Genomic DNA, 23,211 nt, shown 5'->3' on the forward strand with positions numbered 1-23,211 from the left:
CAATTGATAAAAATAAAAATGTTTATGTTAAACAGTTCTTGTAGTAAAACTATTTCTGATCAATAATAATAGACTTAACATATTTATCATAAAAATACAAATAACTCCCTAAAGTTTTGTTCCTTCTGATTCCTTTCAAGCCTAATCTTACTAAGGTGATATGTTGTCTGTACATTTTTTAGCCAGAAATTAATTTATGTCTTATTAGTACAGGCTACCATGGTATTTGTAATTTCTTCATGGAATGATACTATAAATGACACTTTATTTGCTTGACTTTAGTCAAGCAAGTACTTGAAATATTACAGATTCTTTTTGTGTTTTTAAACAACTGTTTTTAAATAGATTTTTATATTGCATAGACTTATTTCTTTTATAGATGTTAACTTCAGAAGTTGGAAATTTTGTTCCTAAATTTTATTTTGTACTTCCCTAATTTTTTCATAATGGAGAGATTAAAAAATGAATGAGTATAAATATACAAACTTCTTTGGCTTATTATTTAGTTTTTGTTTGGGATGGGTGAAGAAGAATAAAAATATATTAATATATTTAACATTCAATTCATACTTTGAATCTATCTGAAAACTAATGGGAAATGGCTTCTATTATCTTAAGTTTTTTATTCATTTCTCAAGGGTGGAAGGAAATACCTTGACAGATTTAGCACTCAAATTCAAATGAGTATGAGAACAGGTGGCAAAATTTCTCCTCCACCTGCCATGCAACTTTATCACAAGAAATGTTTCATTTAGCAAATGCTGCTGCTAGCAGACACTACTCTACTTCAGAGCAGACAGACAAATGGAGGGAGAGTACTTCTTTGAAGAAAACCCCTTTCTTGATTTTCTTTTAAAACTGTGAGTTTGAAAACTGTCTTTTCTTTTCCTGGGGGCTGGGTTGTGGAAAGGCTGAGTCATTGACTTGATTAACTAGCCTGCTTCATGGCACTGTTAAAGCATTTATGGCTGCCTCGTTTGTTGTCTTGTTAGTGTTGCTGTTATTATATGTTCACCCACTGGCGCTAACTTTTGGTTATGATAATATTGAGCTGGGAACTTAAAATATTTGTGTTATACTTTAGACACTACAAGAGCCATGTTTTTGTTGTAGTGAAACTGTTATTACAGTACATGTTAAATATGTATAAGGAAATGACGGCAAGCCAAAAGTCACACCATGAAAGTAACCAGTGACTGAATAGAGAGAAACAATAAAGCTGTTGTTCATACACTTTACTTTTTTCTAATTCATGTTTTAGATGATAAATTTCAGGCAATGCAGGAATGTATAAGGCACACTATTTCCTTTTAGTGTCAGTGTGTTGTTCTTTAGTTGATGTAAACTAAAAGTTAATCTGCCAGTGTATACATTGTCATACATAACTTTCCTACCAAGAAAAGTCATGTGATTTCAATGTATTCTCATGATAATAATTTCAAAAAGCACTAAACTGTTTCCTTTTCTTCAAGAGTGAAATGTCACCTTCCCTGGCCTTTGCATTTAAGATGGATTTCTATTTATGGCTACAGAAACTAAGAAAATGAAACGTGCACTTTACAACTTACCAAGATAATACCTCCTCAATTTCCAAACCAATAGTACTGGTTTTATAAACTTAGACTTTTGGATATAGAGATTGAAGACTGTTCCGCAAGAGTTTGTGTGTTTGGACTCAATGCAAATTAGAGGTATCCTCCCATGGAGCATACCAACCAAGCAATTTATGAAAATATTCTGTTCTTCTTACAACCTTAAACAATTGAACTTACTTATCACTGTTCTGTATAGGAAACATTTTAACAACATTCAGAGCACTCCTTTGGTGGTGGTCTCCTAGGACAGAGATGCAGTACGCAATCCTTCATTATCATAAAAGAAAGAAAAAAGACTGGTATAGTAATTTTTAGAAGTCTTTTGTCAAATATCCATTTGGATGAACAGCTCCTCGTAGACCGCAGGGACTTCGTGCATGTCTGCACTTGTGATTTTGAGAGTTATGTCTTGTGTTTTACTCTTTGATAATTTATAGGTTCTAAGGATAGATGTGCTGTGTTGATTTGCACGCTCTGGAATACTGAAGAAATTCATCATTTTTATTTGTTAACTATTTTTCCATCTGTCTATATGAATTGTGCATTTGCATTTATTTACATTTGTATTCCTTGAGGTTCTTAGAAAATATGGAAATTTTGAGACAAGACTACAATGTTGGTGTTGCCTTGTTAACAAAATAACAATTACTTAAACTTTTTTATTTCTCTTCAAACAGCAGTGTAAGTAAACACTTTGCTGTATGTTCAGTTATTTCACGTTTGCAGTGGTTTTAGTAAAATGAGTAAAGATGCCTCTATCTCTAAACTATTGCTTTTCAAAAGAACAAAAACAAAAACAGTGATTATTTTCTTTGAGCAAACACATTTGGCTGGTTCATGCCAATTTTGTGAAACATTGGTTTTGTGTTCAGTAGTTGGTTGTCATTTTGAAAATAAAATGTGTTCAGTGTGCAGGATTAGGGTGGTAACCATATGTAGACTGTAATGTAGCAGAAAGATTAAAGTTTTGGAAAAACTGATGAAGGCATTGTCTCCTCTAAGTTACCTCTTAATATTTATGACATGACAGGATTTGCAAGATCATAACGTATTCTGTGAAAGTAAATCCAGTTAACAGTTGTTTTAAGCAGAATTAAAAATTTGTTATTCCTATATGAAATATAAAAAAACATTTCTATATATTTATCTTATAAACCCCAGAGCTCTTATCTACTGATCCATTGTAAACACTTGAGTTTTCAAAATGTTAGGAATGAGGAGAGCTGTAGTATTCTGTTAGATGGCTTTAGAAGATTTAGTGGTAATTAGTAATCCCCACTGTGTTTTTGTACTTCTAACATTTGTGGAGTCATGCCAAGGATTGGGAAATATTTAAAACATGAAATTACTCTATCAACACTTCATGTGAAAGTCAATCCCACAATACCAGGGTTTCTCAACCTTGGCACCATTGACATTTTTGCTCAAGAATATCTTTGACATATAAAACTGTCTTGTGTACTATAGTATGTCTAGCAGCATCCCAAGAGATGACAGTAATTACCCACCCTCCCTCAGTTCCCACAATGAAAAATGTCCACAGCCATTGTCAAGAGACGTGTGCATCGCAAGGGGCAAGGGTTGGAAGCAAGATTTCTTCTTTGAGAACCACTGGCATGCATATTGTTTTAACTATATGCCTTGAAAAATGAGTGGGATTTTTTTAAGAAAATATTTTTTTTGTCTGGAATTTGTCTGATAAACAGTCCTTTAACATATGTGATATAATTGTGACCTAGGCTTTACAGAAGGAGAAAGCTATTACTTCCTTGCAGGGTTGAAGAACAATGTTCCTTCCTTGTAGTCAATAAACTTAATGAAATAAAAAGATAGAACAGGAAAATGAGTCTCCTAAGAACGTTGACATGACAGGTACTGTTACTGGTGCAGAATTAATAGAGAATGTTTTTGAATGTTAAAGAGTCAGTATTCTCAGTATTCCAGAAATCAAGTATGAGGACTTCTTCAGCTTTTGAAGTAATTAATTAGAAGGCCAGTTATCTCCTATTGCCAATAACGGGTTGCATTTCCATATAGGCCTTCTCAATTTTGAGAGCAATTGACAAATAACAAGTAAACAAGTTGTTATCTGTAGTTTATTCAAAGAAGCAACTTGTAGGGTATGTTATAACGATGGAGCAGATGCAACTTTACTCCTGTCCATGCTGTAAAAATGATAATTGATGGTCATTTAAGAACTGGATGATAAAGAACTGTCTTTGGAATGATTCACAGAAATGGGTTTCCATAGTCACAGGGTAGAAATTAAGCCTCTTGTCCCAGGCTTTGTATAAGGAGTATAGAAATTAATCACATAGTCTGCTCGAATTCACTATCCAAATACTTTGAGATGGATAGATATTTTCTAGGTAGAGATGTACCTCACAATTTATCTACTTCTGACTTTTTCAATTGATTCTATAAACTCCAGAGCCTGTCTACAAACTTGTATATGAGTATTTTATATGCTATGTAAATTATATATATAGTCTATCATTCCTTTTAAAGCTGTTTCTTATATTTTAATGGGAGGGTATGTTCATTTTCTTTTCTGCTTGTCAAAATCTTATTTGAATTATTCTCTATTAAATATCTATGAGAGATGAATAAAACATGGTTATATATTATTAATTCCTTTTCATTATATTGTGGCTCTAATATCATTAAGAAAAATTGATGTGACCTTTAAGACAAGAATTTCTGCTAATTATTGCAGAATTTGAACGCACTTGATTGGTGTCAGTATTCAAAATGCAACATCTTTGTGTATAAAGTAGCTATAGTTGTAAAACTCATTCTAATTAAAACTGAGCAGCTCAGGTTATAGATATTACAGGAAAATGGTTTAATCTTTATATTTTATGATCAAATTAAGAAATGAAATAATCTAAAATTCAGGAAGTTATAGATAACTATGAAAATTCAAGCCGGTGTTCTTTCTTTTCCTAATAGCCACCTAGCAGTATCTATCATGAATGCACAAACAAACCAATGAGAGCCAAGAATTCCTTGTTCTTAGGCACATGATCCAGAAGCCATTTGGCAATGCAGAGTTAAGTGTACAAAAGGCCTCTCGGAAGAAGTAATGACATCATTTTAGGGTGGTCAATTTTTAATATAACCTAAGGAAAAACCTTTAATTATCTAAGGTTTCATTATAGTCTCTGGTACATTCTGAAATCCTTTCTTATGGTCCTTTGGAAAATTTATATACATATGTATATAATATATATATATATATATATATATATATATATATATAAAACACAATATATGGATGTCTCTTACTTATGTCATCCATTTCTTTGAAAAAATGGACATGTTAGTAAAATAAAGTTATTTCCCAAGTTGAGGAAAGAGAGCTAAATTTTTTTAGTTCATGTGTAAATTTTTGTTAGGTTAGAGTTGACTAGAGCTAGCACTAATAACAGCAACATGAAGTAGTGCATTAGTATATTGCAGGTATTTTTAAACATTTGTTAGTGTGAGGGGATAGGAATTGGAATAACACCAAATTTAAATTAAACTCTTGACTCAATGTAACATTACTATAATTCCTGATTGTTTTGTGGTTCTTCTTGCTGTAGGTAGTTTAATTTTACATGTGTATAATAATATACATGTATATGTTAAAATAAAAAATATTAATAAAAACAAAAAACAAAAAATCTTGACTCAATTACTCGAATAACCTGGATAAGTTATTTTTAACACTTCTTTGCTTTCCTTAAGAAAAAAGGAAACAGGAGCTAGAGAGATAGCTCACTGGTTAAGAGCACTTGGTCCTTATGCAGAGGACCTGAATTTGGTTCCCAGCACCCACATGGTGGCTCACAACCATCTTTAGCATCGTTTCCAGGGGGATCTGGTTCCCTCTAGTGGCCTCTGTAGGCATCATGCACATTTGTGTTGCACAGACAATACATGCAGGAAGATATTTATACACAATAAATAAAATGTAAAACAAAAAGAACAGGGAGCTAATAATAATAATACCTTTTGAATTGGGTTTTGTTAACATAAAGGAGCTCACATGTGTAAAATTCTTGTCAAGTACTTGATACAGAGCAGTGATTAAATACATCCCTTGTTAGTTTTCTCTTTCTAAAGTCAGGTACTAAAAATTAAACCTAATAATGAAGGACACAATTTGATGGCATTTCTATCTGAACAGTAAAACACAGAAAGCAAATACTGTCACCCTAAAAGTTTCTTGAGACTGATGTTTAAGACTATTCCTTTGTTCTTCTCTGCCTTTCTGTTCTTGAAAAGGATTTAAATATGTATATTTCTTCTATACTATAGGATTGTATATGGGGTATGGGGCTAGCATACAGTAAAACAGACCTCAGCACATTCCATAGTTAAATGACTACCAACAGTAGCTGAGTATTTTTCTAAATAATTTCATTATTGTGAATCACGCACATTTTAATTTTCCTTTCCTTCTGATTTCAAATTTTTCAGATCTCTTGTGGAAGAGGACGACCAGCACATGAAACTGTCCCTTGGAAGCAGTGAAATGGGCCTCGCTTCCCATTTGCAGTCTTCCAAGGCAGGAAGCACACGCATCTTTACCAGCAATTCCCACAGCTGTGTGGTGTTACAGGTACTCTCACCTGCTCCTTGGCAAGATCTGTACAGTTACAAGAGCTCCCAGTTTTGGTTGTTATTTTGTGGTGCAGGCTGTCAGTAACTGGGGAGGCTATTAATGTGTGGAGATGGGAACAGAAGGTGCATAGAAAATCTCTGTTTTCAGCTCATCTATTGTTGTTAGCATGAAATTTCTCAGAAATGGGCTCTATTACTTAGAAAAACAAATAATACCCCACCATTGTAGACAGCTTGATTAAAGTGCATGCATTCTTTTTTCTTGTGTCATTCTCAACCTTTATTTCTTTTTTCTGTATTTTTATTTCTTTACACATACATTTATATTATTACACATATGTGCAATAAATTACCTACAGCAATAATAACTATGAAAAAACAGGAGTTATATAAATGTTACATTCTTAATGTTTTGGCTGTTTGTATTTGCCAACCTTGAAGAAAACATCTTTCCTATCTTGGTTCGTCTAAAATTTTGAATGTAAATCAATATCTATCATATCTCCTCATTATCAACTTAAAACATCTATCTAAACCTAAAAAAATCTTAACCCCTAAACAACTAAGCTTAATTGTAAAACTAACCTATCTGGTCTGTAACCCCATCAGAGACTTGAGAAGGAATAAAATTAATTACCTGAGTATACAGGGAATACAGGTTAGCAACTTCCAAAATGAAAAAACGACAGAGACGGTTTGCTGCCTGAATAGCATGCATTCTTAAATTTAAAATAATTGCCACAGTTAATTTCTCCATTTTATTAGTGTATCTTGCTAGTAGGCCATTTTATTTTTTAAATTTATTTTTAATCACTTTTTTACATAATTCCTTCCCACTTCTCCTTCCTCCCTAAAGAATATCCTGTTTATCAACATTGACTCTCTAATCTCTATTGTGTAACAGCCAAAGTAAAAATCACAGGCTTCTGGTTCTAAATATTTTAGTTTCTAATCTGTCATACAGTCATCTTTGTCATAGTCCTGAATATCACATTTATTTGATGTCTCAGTTCTCATGGGCTATAGTAGGTTTGGGAGTAGGGATGGAGGCTACTGCATGCAATCCCACTGATAAATGTACGAATTAATAACTAACATGAAGGGAAGGGGCAGAAAGTAGAAGGAACACAAGGCACAGGGATTTAGAACTACTCTGCATAGACAGTGACATTCCAAGTGGTCATTGATGAGTTAGAGAATAGTAGAATCCTTGGTGGGCATAAGTACCTTCTAGATGCAGTTAAATTCTGTCAATCTTTTCTGCTAAGTAAGACATTATATATATATATATATATATATATATATATATATATACTTTTAAAATTATATTTAATTTTAGGTTAATATTTATAATAAATGATATATAAGATTATATATATAATGTTCTAATGTATCTTAAAATAAAATCTTACTAGATGAGTTTTATGAATATATTTTATCAAGAGCAAGTACCCTGAAGTAGTACATAATGAAAGATGAGAGCTAGGTGTGGTGGCGCATGCCTTTAATCCCAGCCCTCGGGAGGCAGAGGCAGACAGATCTCTGAGTTCAAGGCCAGCCTGGTCTACAAAGTAAGTACAAGACATCCAGGGCTATTACACAGAGAAACCCTATCTTAAGAAAAAGCAAAGAAAAAGAAAAAAGAAAGATGATGCTTATAGTTATTATGTGATCTCTATTTAGTTTAATGTCTCTGGCCTCATTTTCTTTATCTCTAAAATACGACTCTTAAGCAGGACATTTCTCTATTGCCTTTAATTTTCAATTTTTAAATGCTAGAAGATGGGTTCTAAAGTTTGTTGTTATTTGGGAGTCCTTGACAGAAATATGAGGGTCAGGGAGGAAAATGATTCAATCTTTGGGTATCTTGATACTGTACACATAGTATAAATGTTGGCTTTTCTGGCCCATGTAAGGTGATAATAAGGGATTCAGAAGACATCAAGAACATAAAAAGCAGTAAGGTGCTACTTTAATGTCCTTGTACTAAAAAACAATTTGAAAATAATGAGAAAAACAGAAACATATGTACCATACGAATGATGGATATATACTCAAACTTGTGTTTTCAGGCCAATCATTGTGAACCTTCTAATTTTAAAGTGTTAAACAGAATAGTGATCACTACTGTAGTTCAAAGCTGTGGTTTTCAAGTTTTAGCACATTTTAGGATAATCAGAAAGACTTGTTAAAACTCTGGGGTATGACATAGCAATTCATTTTTCTAGCAAGTGCCCAAGTGATGCTTTTACCCAGAGGATATACATTTTCACCCAGTATTCACAGGAAATTGGTTCCAGAACTCATCACAGGGACCAAAGTCTTTTAAAGATCATTACATAAAATAGCATAGTGTTTCTCTATGACCTCAGTATATCCTCTGTAACTTAAAATCATCTCGAGATTATTGACTTGCTATAGTATAAACTTTAGGTAGATAGGTGCTGTGCTGAATTATTTAAGGACAAATGAGAAGAATGGAAGTACTGACATACCATATTCAGTATATATGCAACCATCTCAAAGTGCCCTTACCTATACAGTTCATCCAAGGTTGTTCAACTGTCAGATAATGAACCCACAGAACACACTGAGGGTCAATTGTACAGTAGCACTACTGTGTACAGGCAAGAATCTTTTTCCACCAGCAAAAGTGGATGTTTTTCTCCATGGATGAATAGATAAAATGATAGAGAGATGGGATATAAGTTATTGTTACAGTGAGGGGACATTAAAAATAGCTTAAATGTTTCCCTGTTAACTTTTTGTCATTTAGTCATATATTCTTTTGATTCAGTACACAGATCTATTTTACCATTTTAGCTTGTTTTGAGACGAGATCTTGTTCTGTAGCCCAAGCTGGCCTGAACCTCACTATGTAGTCTAAGCTGGCCTTGAACTGAGGCAATCCTATCTCAGCCTCCTAAAAAGAATAAATATAGATAAATACAAATATCTGAGGAACATTTAACAATAGTTCAATATCCTTAGCCATAAGGGAAGTACAAATTAAAACTACTTTGAGATTTCATTTTAACCCAGTCATAATGGCCAAGATCAATAAAACAAATGACAGCAGAAGCTTGTAAGGATGAGGGTGGAGGAAACACTTACCCATTGCTAGTGGGATTACTGACTGATACCGCCAGTATGAAAATCAGTATAGAGTTTCTTCAAAAAGCTGAAAGTCAGTCTACCACACAATCCACCTATACCACTCATGGACACTCAAAGGATTCTCCATCTTACCATAGAAATGCTTGCTCATCCGTCTTCATACTAGCCAAGAAATGGAATGTACAACAAAAATGTGCATCTGCACAATTGAATATTACTTAACTGTTAAGAATAATAAAATTGTAAAACTCACAAATAAATGAAAGGAGCTGGAAACAGTTATCCTGAGTGATATAACCGAGACCCAGTAGGCAAACATCACATTTTCTGTCATATGCAGATGTTAGCTGTGAGTCTTTAGATATGTGTGTGTTTAATTTGCAATACTCATACAAGTTAGATAGCTAGTAGGGAGCATAGGGAAGGAGAGATCTTTCTAGTGAAGGCAGATAGAATTTAGTGATATAAAGGGACAAAGAAGAATAATGGAACAAGAAGAATTAACTGGGGTGGGGGATGGAATCTAGGAAGGACAAACTAATACTAAAGGCTTTGAAAAAAGGCCATATGGAAAGCTACTACTGTAGAAGCACCCTAAAATATATACATAATACATATACAAAAAGCATTTAAGTGGTTTTGTCCTATAACTGGGGGACAATACCCCAACTAGATACAACATGCTCAACATACTAGCAAACAAAAATACCGGGACCAGGACCTGGTTACATCTTTGAATTTGGGGGCCAGTGTTGTCTCAAAAACCTCTCAAACATTACAGGATATTTCATTTGCTCTAGGTTACCCTCCAGCACTTGATGGCAAGACCTTATTGGTAAAGAAACCACATACTTGAGTATAAAACATGGAACATTTAAACAAGTACAGACCTGGAAGCTTCCCCCCTGCTGGCCTATTTTCATAGTGCTGGAAGGTGCTATGCAAGCTACTGAAGGAGAATCATAATCCTCAATGTTACCCAGATGTCAACCCTGTGAGCTGATGGAACCCGTCTCTGGCACTGTTATTGGGGCCAATAACCTGTGCCTATACTGGTCTTGGTCCTTAGAGGAGAATATGCTACCATCATTCTGCTAAAGTGACAAGAGTATTAAAACAAATCCTTATGACCTATTGTTTTACCCATAGATTAGTGCATCTCTCAATCCTCACCAGAAAAGCTACTTCTTACAGTAGTTAGTGATTAGCACAGAGACCAACAATTAGTCAGTGTACAGATAAAAAGAGAATGAAGAATATTCATACCTAATGAGAAGTCTATGTCCCACCCTTCCCCAAAAGTTTCAAGCATCATCAAGGAAGAGGTGAACATTACAAGTGTAAGAGTCAAAGGCAGAAGTGGTGGGTGACTATGAAGATGTAGTGTTTTCCGGACACAATAGAACAACTGCACATATGAACTTACAGTAATTGTGACAGCATATCCAAGATCAGTGCAAACTCAAGACAGACAAAATCCAAGTATGGTGGAGAGGGAGATCAGCACAAAGTACCACCCCTACCTGAGGAGCTATTGGCATTTGATAGCTGATGGAAGAGAAAGAGTTTGTTTTCCTTAAGAGCGTGAAACCTGGTTAAGGACTCACACCTGGGCTATGCAAATTGAAGTTGATGGGTTAGAGGAGGAGGAACAGGAGAGAAGAAGAAGAAGAAGAAGAAGAAGAAGAAGAAGAAGAAGAAGAAGAAGAAGAGAGAGGAAGGAGGAGGAAGAGGAAGAAGAAAAAAAGGAGGGGAGGAGGAATAAGAAAGGAGGAGGAAGAGGAAGAAGAAGAAAGAAGGAGGAAAAGAAAAAGGAGGAAGAAGGAGGAGGAGGAAGAAATAAGGAAGAGGGAGGAGGAAGGGGGAGGAGCTGGTGGCCAAGTTGGGTGGGTAGAGAGGTGGGGATAGAGCTGGGAAGAGTTTGGAGAAGGGATGAGTGTGATCAAAATGCATTGTATGAAATTCTCAAAGCATTAATACAATATTATTTTTAGAAAGTATGTTCCCATAAACAGGTTTTTAAGACCAAGCACTAACCAAGAATGAACCTTTTCTATCTAATTTTGGATGCGTGGTTGTCAAGGGAATAAGCCAGAGAAGTGCTTAATATATAAATGTTATCATCATGTTAAAATTAGCAACAGCACAAACTCCAGCTTGAATTGTCATCAAAAGTACTGTGATGTGGTGAAGACCATGGGGAGCAACTGTTTTTAGCAAGTCTTGTCCTGAATGATTACCCACTTCCTAACTGTAGAACGACTTGGTTCATCTAGTTTAGCCCAAACTGGAGTTCTAATTATAGTACTCCTGGCTAGTTATGTGACTTTGAGAATGTCACTTATCCTCTCTGGACCAGTTTCCATATTTGTAATCTAGGTGAAAGAAATGAAGATTTAGTGTCACAATTTATGGGAAAGTAAGGTCAAGGATAAATATTGCTTTCCTTCCACCAGAGCTAAACAGAGAAAATGTCATGGAAAAATGTAGATGATCAAAAGTGATGGGTCCACCAAATGAGGTATCCGTCTGGTTGGCCTGAGTAACTCCAGAAGATTAGTCATCTTTATTAAGTAGCCTGCTACATTGGGCCGTCAAAGGGCCTAGAAACATCTGATATGGAATCAACTTGGATTCCTAGAACCTTGAACACACTCCAGGAGAATCCATGATGGAGTTAGCAGTACAAATTACATGTACTAAAGTAAGAAGATTAGCCAGAGTTAGCTTAAGGAGTGGTTGTTAAAAGTCCAAGGAGAATTTTATTGCCCCTATTTCTTGACTACTACTGCATCTGTGCTTACTTCTTACCAAGCCTTTGGATCTTTGACTTCTCCTTCTTATCCCGGGCTGACAATGTCTTTTTTTTTTTTAACTATGCAGTCTATGATAATGATTCTTGATATCATATGCCTTCAGGTGCATTTAACACTTAAATAGGAGATGAAATTCATATAGCATATAATTCACCTAGTTAAAGTATATAAGTCAGTGGGGTTTAGACTGTTTATAGGATTTTGCAACTGTCACAATAGTCTATTCTACAATATTATCATCTCAAAATAAGAAAACCTGTATCTGTTAGTAGGTACTCCTCATCTGCTGCCAACCCCTTCCTTGTCCCTAGGTAGCCACGAATCTCCTTAGCTTCATAGCTCTGTCTATTCTGAACATTTCATATACATGAAGTTATCGAACACATAGCCTTTGTGACTCAATTTTTTTTTTACTTACTATAAGGATTTCAAGGCTAATCCATGTTATAGTATACAACATTCTATCACCACACAATATCCCATTGCATGGATGTACTACATTTTCTGCATCCATTTGTTCATTGATGGGCACTCAGTGATTTCCAGTTTTCAGCTTATGAACAATACTGTTATGATTACCTATTTATGAATATTTTCTTTTTGGTATGAGTCTAGGAATGGAGTTGCTTGGTCCTGTGGTAATTGTATGCTTAATCTTTTGAAGAACTGCTATATGTTTGCTGATGTGGCTGCAGTATTCTACATTTACACTGTTATTGTCAAGTCCGATTTTTTAACAGTAAAGAATGTATGTAGTACATACTCATTGACATGCAGTACAGTAAAGAAACATGTAGTACACATTACTTAACAATTCTTCAGTGTGGTTTTATTATGGTCATCTGAGTAGGTGTGAAGTACTAGTCATGATTTTGATTTGCATTTCCCCAATTACTAATTATGTCGAAAACTTTTTCATTTGTGCTTATAGTTATTTCTATGCCATCTTTGGGGAAATGTCTCCTTCGAATTTTGGCCCAGTTCTTTTTTTGTCCCCATTTATCTTCCTAGTATTCGATAATAGTTGTCCTCTTATACAATATAGATACAAATCCTTCTCTGATAAATGGCTGTCAAGCGTTACTCACAATACATTCAGTTTTATGTTCCTTCGTTGTTCTGTTGTAGGTACTGCATCAATTTCTAATCCTTTATCCACTCTACCACATACCCCTTTCGTGAACATTAGCTTAGCAGAGTTAATAAAAGACAGGGTCAAAGAAAATGCTTACATGACTGAAATTTTCACTGTCCTCAAAACTTACACTGTTTGTTCATATATCATTGGTCGTATTCCTCTTTTCTTTCTCTGGAATATTCTTTTCTTTTTTTTATCTGTCTCCTATTTATTCATAATGAGTCATCTTAAATGGATTTTTTTGTAACATGCTTCTTTTTTTTCATTTTTTGGTAATTTTAAATATATTATCAGACACATAAATGAGTGGTATGTTTTGGTACATGATAGGTTGTATAATGTTTAAATGAAAGTAACATGTTATCCCAGCACTCAGGGAGGCAGAGGCAGACGGATCTGTGAACTTGAGGCCAGCCTGGTCTACACAGCGAGTCTGGGACAGCCAGGGTTATACTAAGAAACCCTTCACAATTAAGCTTAGTTGTTTAGATGTTAAGGCATTTTTAGATCTAGATAGATGTTTTAAGTTGATAGAGATGAGATATGATAGATACTGATTTACATTCAGAATTTTAGATGCACCAAGATAGGAAAGATATTTTCTTCAAGGCTGCCAAATACAAATAGCCAAAACACTATGAATGTAACATTTATTTAATTCCTGATTGTTTTGTGGTTCTTCTTGCTGTAGGTAGTTTATTTTATATATGTACAATAATACAAATATAGGTAAAAATAAAAATAAATATTAACTAATTAAAAAAAGAAACTGACTCCAAAAACCAAAAACAAAGAAAACATTAAATGTCTCTTCAAATATTTACCATTTCTTTATGGTAAAAAGTTTAAAAAATCCTTTCTTCTAGCTTTTCACACTTTGTGATGCATGCTTGTTTTCAGTAGGTACCCTGTTAGGCAACAGCACTTCGGAACTCTTTATTCCTATCTAACTGCACCTTAATAACTATTGATCTATTTCTCCCATGTAAGCCATTTTGTGACTAAAGCAGTTACTAGCTTCTACACTATATCCACATAATTCAGGCCTTGCTGATTGTCAGCTCTCAGAAATATTTTCCAGACCTGGGATCTAACATGTCCTTTCTCTATATGCCATATGATCTAGTGCTGGAGTGTGTGAGTATTCTCCATAAATATCCACCTTTGATCTCTTCATATTGTTAACATCATTAAAAGAGGTAATGTAAGTAAAGAGCTTAGCCTCATGCTTGCTGTAGAGGGACCACTCAGCCTCTTTTGCTGTTCTTATGGATGTTATTTATGGGATGAATAAATTTAGATGGCAGTTTATGATGCATTTAGGTATAATCTTTCCTCGATACTTGAAAATATGTCACAAGACAAAAATAGCAAAAATTGTCATAACCACTTTATATATAGGGGCACTAGATATCACAGAATTTAGGAGGCCTACCAAGATTCATATACCCATTTAGAATACACATACTAGGACTTGACCCAGGTTTTCTGACTCTGCATTTATACATGCATTTTATACCATAACTTTATTCTGAACTGTTTTACCCTTTAAGATTTAATCTCTATAGTAATTAACTGTTTATGATCCATAATTGTAAAAACATATCAATAGAAGCTAACAATTTATGGCACAATATAATATATTTCAGTCTTGATAGAAAAAATATTATTACACACATTATTTCCTTCCTTGTCTGTTCTCTCTGCCAAAAAAAATATGAATTGGCATTTGTAAGCCCCATGTTAGGACAGGGAGCCATAATGAAAGTGCCATGCTCCAGCTGGTAGCTATACATGCTAGTTGCTGAATACTTCTATTATAGAATAGAAACCATTTACTGGATATTGGCTATGCTTGTTTAAACACATAAAAACTGAAAAATACCCTTCTGTTCTAACCATTAAGACTTGTAATTGACACTTACCTTTCCTAATGGCTAGTGCCTAAAACACTTATGTTTCCATGTTTTTCTCTATTTTAGCTATTAATTTATTTTCTCTGCTTAATTTTCATATTTAAATTCACTATAAGATATAATTTTATAACCTTCAGTTATTACCTAGTTAATAGAATGTTTTAAAAGCTTGGGTGAATTACTGTGTCTTGCTTTCCACTGGTTTAGCTTCATGGAATGTTTAATTTAAAGTAGATATTTGGGTTGTTGATCATTGCATGTTGATGACCTTTTTTTATCTTGTTTCAAAACATTATGATAATAAAGGAAACAGTTTTCAAAGGTACTGTTGATCCTGGTATGGGTAGCACATGCCTTTAATGCTAGCACTTAGGAGGCAAAGGTAGACAGACCTCTGTGAGTTTGAGACAATCCTGTTCTACAAAGTGAGCTCTAGGACAACCAAGGCTACACAAAGAAACCTTGCTTCAAAATATGCTAATATAACATGTATTAATTGAAAGTGACATGTTATAAAACAGCTACAGTAATTTAGGTTGCTAAGGTTCTATCAAAGTCATACTTGTCCTTTATGTTCCTTCATGGCAGCTAGAATAGGGGGAAAAAAAGCTTATTTTATAGCTGGGGGAAGTACTTCTTAGATCACCCAGGTTAGGATACAATGAAACTATTATACTTCTGATTGCTACACGTCCTTGTTTGGAAGAGTGTCTGAGACATGCCCCTTTTAAGCTACTTTATTGTGTTATTATCCAAAACTTATTGAGTATTTTCTTTAATTTTTAGATTTACTTTATTATATAAATGTTTTTTCCTGCATACAGGAGTGTATGTACACTGTATGTATGCCTGAGGAGGCCAGAAAAAGGTGTCAGAGCTTGTGGAACTGGAGTTCCAGAAGGTTGTGAGCCACCATGTAGGGGCTTCCAGTTGTTTATTCCTTCCCATACTTTATTGCACTGGAGGAACCTGGAGAAAATTGCTGAATAAAAGTTATTAACACACACACACACACACACACACACACACACACACACACACACACACATATATATATATATATATAGAGAGAGAGAGAGAGAGAGAGAGAGAGAGAACACACATTGTTTTATTCTTGATTATAGGGCATTTTAGTTGTTATATGATATTACATAGTATGGTTTTGACAGTTCTCATTTTGTTTTCGGTGTGTTTGTTTTATTCCTTAATCCTAACTGGATATTGGACTTTTCCCATGTTTTCTTGTAACTGTTAAGATGATCTTCCTTTCCAATTCTACGAATTCTATAAATTATTCTCAATGGCTTCTCATTGCTAAGGGTACTTTGCCTTGGAGAGATTAAACTCCTCTTTGGCCATAATATGCTACCCATTTTTTATGTTGTTAAATTTGACATGTTAAGACTTATTGTATATTTATACTCATGATAGGTGTGTTTTTATTCTTTCTTTATAAGTCAGTGTCCCTTTATGTAGCTCAAGCTGACCTTAAACTCACAATTCTCTGGCTCATTTCCTGGGCACAAGTATTAAGATTGCAGTCATGTATCACCATGATGAGCATCTTTTGGTGGATTCTAGTGCTGTATTTCTTCAGCTATATTTGTCTGATTTGAGTGTTACGGTAATGGGTGGAGCTAGATAAAGTGCTACCCACCTGATTTGAGTGTTAAGGTGGAGCTAGATAAAGTGCTACCCACCTGTGATACTATCATTCAGGAACTAGAGGCAGGGCAATTATGAGTTCAAAGAACAAACCAAAGATAATGGTATGGGTAGCATGTACCAAATCCTGGAATCAGTGCCCAACAGTGCACCCAACTTAGAGATCTCTAGTCACATGAAATGAGTTGAGACATATTCCCTTCTCCTAGATTGCACCAGTGAAACCCATCTCAGCTTCAAGTATTTTTAAAGGGAGGGTTTTAAGTAAAAATCCAATTTTACAGCTACATAGCTATTTTGATTATCTGTTTCTTCTAGAATAAACTTTCATTATTCGTGTCTTTTAATCAATTTATCCATTTCAATTGAATTATCAAATTGATTGGCACAGTTATTTAAATAGCTAGAGGTGATTATCAATTCTATCAATTCTGGTATTAGTTATTTGTATCTCTCCTAGCCATTATGTCTCAAGTTTTCTCTCTCTCTCTCTCTCTCTCTCTCTCTCTCTCTCTCTCTCTCTCTCTCTCTCTCTCTCTCTCTGTGTGTGTGTGTGTGTGTGTGTGTGTGTGTGTGTGTGTGTTTAAGGATTTCCTCAAATGGCTTTTGGCTTTCTATTTCAAGTTTCATAGTGGAAAAAATGGAGAACTTTCATAGGAGACTTTTTCCTAGACATTTACAGATATAAATCCCTCCTAAATGCAGCTTTAGCTTTTCCCCACACATTCTGAGATGTTATATTTTCATTCAGTTAAACACACTTTCTGCTTTCCCTTTGAAATTTTTCGTGACTTATTTGGAAGTGTCCTATGTATTTTCCAATTTTTAAAATTTCTTTTCAATTGAAAAAATTAAGAGTGTCATACATAAGTACCGTATTCATGTCATTTCCACCTCTCCCTCTCCTCCAAATGCTCATGTGTTCACCTTTCGAATGCATGGCCTCCTTTTTTTTTCCTTCCATTGATAAACACACACACACACACTGTCTACTACATCCCTTTAATGTTACTCATGTGTATATCCATTTAGGACTGACCATTTGTGATTGAACAACCTATAAGGGAGCTCTTACTTGAAGAAGGCTGAGTCTCTTTCTCTCTTAGCAGCCAGATTGCACTTCTTCTAGGGGGTAGATCCTTATGAAATTTCCTCCATCTGTAATCGCATGTCATCTGGTGTTGTCCTTATACAAGTCTTGTTTGGAGGGCTATATTCCTTCACATTTCTTGGATGTGGCTTCCCTGTCTTGTTCAGAAGATATTAGATAGCAGCACGTCTCTGGCTTTTATAGTCTTTTGGCCCCTACTGCTCTGTTAAATTTTTTACATTCCTTGGGTGTAGGAATTGCATCGTAAGTGTTTCATTTGGGGCAGGACATCCTATGGTCAGTTGTTCTGTGCCTTTTGACCACTTCTGGATCTCTGCAATAGTCTCTATCTTCTGGAGGCAGGAGGAAAGGTGGTTTCTCTGATGAGGAGTAAGAGCTGCACTTAATTGAATGTAGTTAGAAACTATAGTGGCCTAGGAGATGACAGCCGTGGATTCTTTTCTAGGGCATGTGACCTCTCCAGCCATGGGTAGTTTCCATTTCCAGTCATGAAACCCCTCCTATTGAGTGGGCCTTATGTCCAATTAGACAGTTATTGACCCCAAGAAAGAAGTGCCACTGTTGTACCAATGCTAGGCCAGTCATTGTTGTGGTTGCAAATACTTGAGGAATTTCTCATTTACTCAAACTTGTCAGAAGATATTTGTTGCAACACCTGGATCATTTAAAAATGTGTTAAGACAAGTTTTAGAACTCACAATAGCATTTGAGCCATTAAATATCATGGGAATAATATAAATTTAAGGTTACTTGGTATTGTATTCTGTCAATCTTGTTAGATAGATTTGACTGGTATGGTTGAGTTGTCTATACCCTTACTGATTTCTATCACATTTAAAGGCCACTGAGGATCAGTCTTAAAATCTGTAGCTACGTCCCCCTTGATACCCTATGAGAATATACAGGGGGACGTAATCCCCCTCAGGAACAGTCATAGGGGAGGGGAATAATGGGAAAATGGGGGCTGGGGGGGGAGGAATGGGAGGATACAAGGGATGGGATAAACATTGAGATGTAACAAGAATAAATTAATTAAAAAAAATAAAGTAAAAAGCATTGGTAAACATTAAAAAAAATAAAAAAATAAAAAAATAAAAATAAAATCTGTAGCTACAAGTATGACTTTACTTCTCTCTTTGGTTCGTCCAGTTTGGGCTTCATGTATTTTGAAACTCTACTCTTAGACATAGAAACATTTAATAATTTTACATTCTCTTGTTTAATTGATGCCTATGCCAGAAAATGACTCACATTATCCTTGCTCATAGTCTTGCTCTGAAGTCTGTTTTGTCTGATACTATATTCATGCCAGCTGGGTGCTAGTTACTGTCAACTCAGTATATATCCTCTTACTTTTTGTTGCATAAATTGGAACATACAGTGAAAGTGATTTTTACTTGCATGTACTTGTATATGCATCACCAATATGCCATTTCATTTAATTATCACAATTATGATACAGAATGATATCATGACTCTAACTTATTCATTACCTCATTGTGGTCCCTTAATATAACTGATAATATATTGACATTAGCTTATTTTACACAGGCTAGTCTTTTAGACCCATTCACTTTGTCATGTATGTTAATAATCTGTTCCCTTTTTAATAGTTGAAAAATGTCACAGTATGACACTTTGTGGTGTCTCTTGGCTGTGCTGCTTCATATTGACCATCTTCCAAATACTTTCTACTTATCGTGATTCGCTCCTTGATCTAAAAGATGAGGCTTCATCCTCTACCGTGCTACATATGTATCACAACTACACACATGTCTTGATACAGATATAGAGAAATAAAAGAGTGAGCACTTATCACATGGGCTATCATGCATTCTTCTTCCTTGGAGTTTTAGGCACTGCCTTGCAATGCTAGATAGTTACTTACAGGAAGCAAGATAGCCCAAGTCCTTGCCTTTGCCTTGCCGTGTTCTACTGGAGGTTGGTTCGAAAAGGAGGGGTATAAGAAGGCATATTTCCTTATATTTCCTTATATTTTATTCTATACCCTTAATTGTCTTGTTCTTTTCCTTTTTTAACAAATTAAAAATCTTTTGTAAGTATTTATTTAATTTCTTTTCTCCATTTATTTATTTATTCACTTTGCATCCTGATCACAAGCCACCATCTTCTTCTCCAAGTCTCCCCCATTTAACACCCCTTCCCCAATTCTTCCCTCTCCCTCTCCTCTGAGAAGGAGGAGGTCCCCATGGCTACCAATCCACCCTGTTACATTAAGTCCCTGCAGAAGTAGGCACATCCTCATCCACCAAGACCAGACAAGGCATCCCAGTTAGGGCAACGGGATCCAAAGGGAGGTATCAGAGTCAGAGAGGGCCTTTATTCCAGTGTTGGGGAATCCACATGATGTTCCTCTACTACATATGTTTAGGGGGCCTAGGACCAGTTCATGCATGCTCTTTGGTTGGTGGGTCAACTTCTGTGAGCCTCCCCTCCATGTCTTGAACTTTTCAAACTGAATTTTATCTGGATTCCCAGACTGTACCTCTTTCCAGACAGTATGTTGTAACAATTATGGGTTCATCATATTTATTTCTCAACTTTCACAGATGCTGCTCTTTTGATCTTTAAAAGCTGTATTTTTCATCTATTTTGTCTTGTTTTTAAGGTTTTGAGGCGGTAACATGAAGAAAAATTCTGCTATTTTTCCTTCTCTGGAAATGGATTTATAAGCTATAGTTAAATGCTCAATCTTGAGAACTAGAACAAAGTTGCTTAATTATCTTAGAGGGGATTTGATTGGAAATAGCTTTATAAAATAGGTCAATTTTAAACTAGGCTTTGATGGAAGGAGGCCATCTATGTGAAAAGTAAAGGCATAAATAAAAGATAATGGAAAAGGAGGAAGCCTGGGTTGGACAACCTGATATGATGGGTTAAAGTACACAGGGTCATAAAAGTTATGGATGTATAGTTGGGCTAGAGCCAAGCTTGAGAAGTCTTTGAAAAGCAGGAGTTATGATATACACAGTGATATAGAGCCATTAGATGCTTTGAAATTGCAAGCCATGTTACATAATGACAACAGCGTTTAGTATTAATATAAACTTTTATGTCTAGCCTATATATCTCTTTTGGCTTAAATGCATCTGTTCCTCCACTTTCCTTTGAATCAAATGAGGAGCAACCTCATAAAAACAAAGCTCCTATTGTTTTTTTTTTAATCAAATATGTAACATCAACTTAAAGATTAAACTCATTACTTAGCCTTTTCTTTGGTTCTTAAAATCTTCCATCTTTATTTGTAAAACACATTTTCCATCAGTACATTTTATGGTTCTTGTCAAGATGAGTTTCCTGTTTTCGCTCATTCTTTTTGTAAAATTATAGTCATCACATTAGTATAATAAACTACTAAATTCTTTATAAATGCAGAAATTGGTAGAAATATTTGCTTATCTCATTATTTTAATACCATACCATACATCAGAGTTGCTTTTTATTTCATATAAGTGCTACTGCTATCTAACCAACTTTTAAAATGTTTTTTTGTTTATTTCTATATTATAATTTTATAACACCAATGTATTCTTTCATTTTATAAAATAATTGACATTTTAGATTGAGTTAATATTTCCATCTTTAGGGTACTTATGTACATGCCTCTTCTTAATATTTGAAGCTTTACTACATTGGTTAAATTTAAAGAAGGTAAAAACATTATAGTGCTTGTTTGCCCCAAAACAATATAGAAGAAATATAAATATAAAATATAAAACATATAGGGTGGTTTATAGAAGGTGGAAAAGTAAATATTTAGCAACTGGGGACAAACAAGTTTTTCTTAATCAGAACTAAGGCCCAGAATAAATGCAGCAATAGAAGTAATATAAGGCAGAAAGGTAACTTTAAATCAATGGAAACTATTTTAGGGGAATCCTTAAACATTAACTAGCAGCTAAGCATCGTCCATAAAACAGAACTCTATGTGTAGAGGGGTGGGCAACATACATCTATAGAAATTATATCAAAGGAATGAGTATAGTATTGGTGAGAGAAAATTATTTCTTTAATGAATGGACACACTTTGTGCCTGATCTCTAAGATCTTTTGTAGAGTTGACCAGGGGAGAAGATTGTGACACAAGGTAAAATGCAGAGAAGAACAGACTCTGGGCTGCCAATCTCAGTTGATCCATCTGCAGGGCAATCCCTATACCAAAAGTTCAGGGAAAATCAAAAGAGAGGATGGGAAGGTCGTAAGAGCTACAAGGCCTGGATGCCTGCCCCAAGACGGTGTCTTTTATGTAGGACAGGGAGGCTGCTCCCATGAAATCTTAGCAACATGGCTTCCTAAACAAGCCCTACATAATGACATCAGTTGACATTCCAGTGCAGATGGGCAAATCTCACAAGGCCCCACCCTTAAATGAAGAACTACAAGCAATCAGTGGTTGCTAGGAGAGAGACTCAGTCTTCTCCATGGACAATCCTTCTGATCAATTACCCAATCCAAGTGGTACAGCCCTAAACACAAAACTGTTCTTAATGGACTCAATAGTGTGAGTGTGTGTGTGTGTGTGTGTGTGTGTGTGTGTGTGTGTGTGAGAGAGAGAGAGAGAGAGAGAGAGAGAGAGAGAGAGAGAGAGAGAGAGAGAGAGAGAGAGAGAGAGACAGAGAGAGAGAGACAGACAGACAGACAGACAGAAAGAGACAGAGACAGAGAGACAGACAGAGACAGAGAGACAGACAGAGAGACAGAGAGAGTACACATACAAAGAAATCAATAATTTGAGAGAGGATGTGTAGGGGGAAAACAGAGGGAGGAACGGAATAAACATGGTACAAATATAGTACTTGTATATGCAATTCTCAAATTTTAAAAAGTTTTTAAAAATGGAAAGAATATGAGAATTAGAACAGAAAGCAGATATATTGAAGGCAGATTCAGAGGGCTTCCATGACACCAAACTATATATATAGAAAGGGTTGAGTTTTTTCATGATATTGTAAATGGATTTGAAATGACTTACTTTGTGATGAGGAGTCTCCTGACATCTTAGTCAAGCTAAGCCTGGCTGTCCAGATGTTAAGGAATGAGCACATCTTTCCATTGTTGTATAGATTGTTAATTTCAAAAGTTGTTAAGACCACTGAAGTGCTCTGGAGTGTCTATACATAAGGCATCATCAAGTTTGTCTTTGTACTCTGAGATACAATGCTTTTTATTATTATCTGGACATGAGACACTAGACCTGGATTTATCCTTATGTGTTTTAACT

General features: G+C 35.1%; 1 protein-coding gene across 5 annotated transcripts in view; it reads left to right on the forward strand.

Moving 5' to 3' along the window:
• The window catches only part of Klhl13 (kelch like family member 13), a 108,043-nt gene that overhangs the window by 58,713 nt on the left and 26,119 nt on the right, over positions 1–23,211 (forward strand). For all 5 annotated transcript variants that reach the window (XM_051140933.1, XM_051140929.1, XM_051140930.1 and 2 more), the window contains one exon: positions 6,063–6,204. In XM_051140933.1, the coding sequence (XP_050996890.1) occupies positions 6,063–6,204 (142 nt within the window). The remainder of the gene's footprint in view (positions 1–6,062; positions 6,205–23,211) is intronic.

This window comes from Acomys russatus, chromosome X (assembly GCF_903995435.1).
Source record: "Acomys russatus chromosome X, mAcoRus1.1, whole genome shotgun sequence".
Lineage (NCBI taxonomy): Eukaryota > Metazoa > Chordata > Mammalia > Rodentia > Muridae > Acomys > Acomys russatus.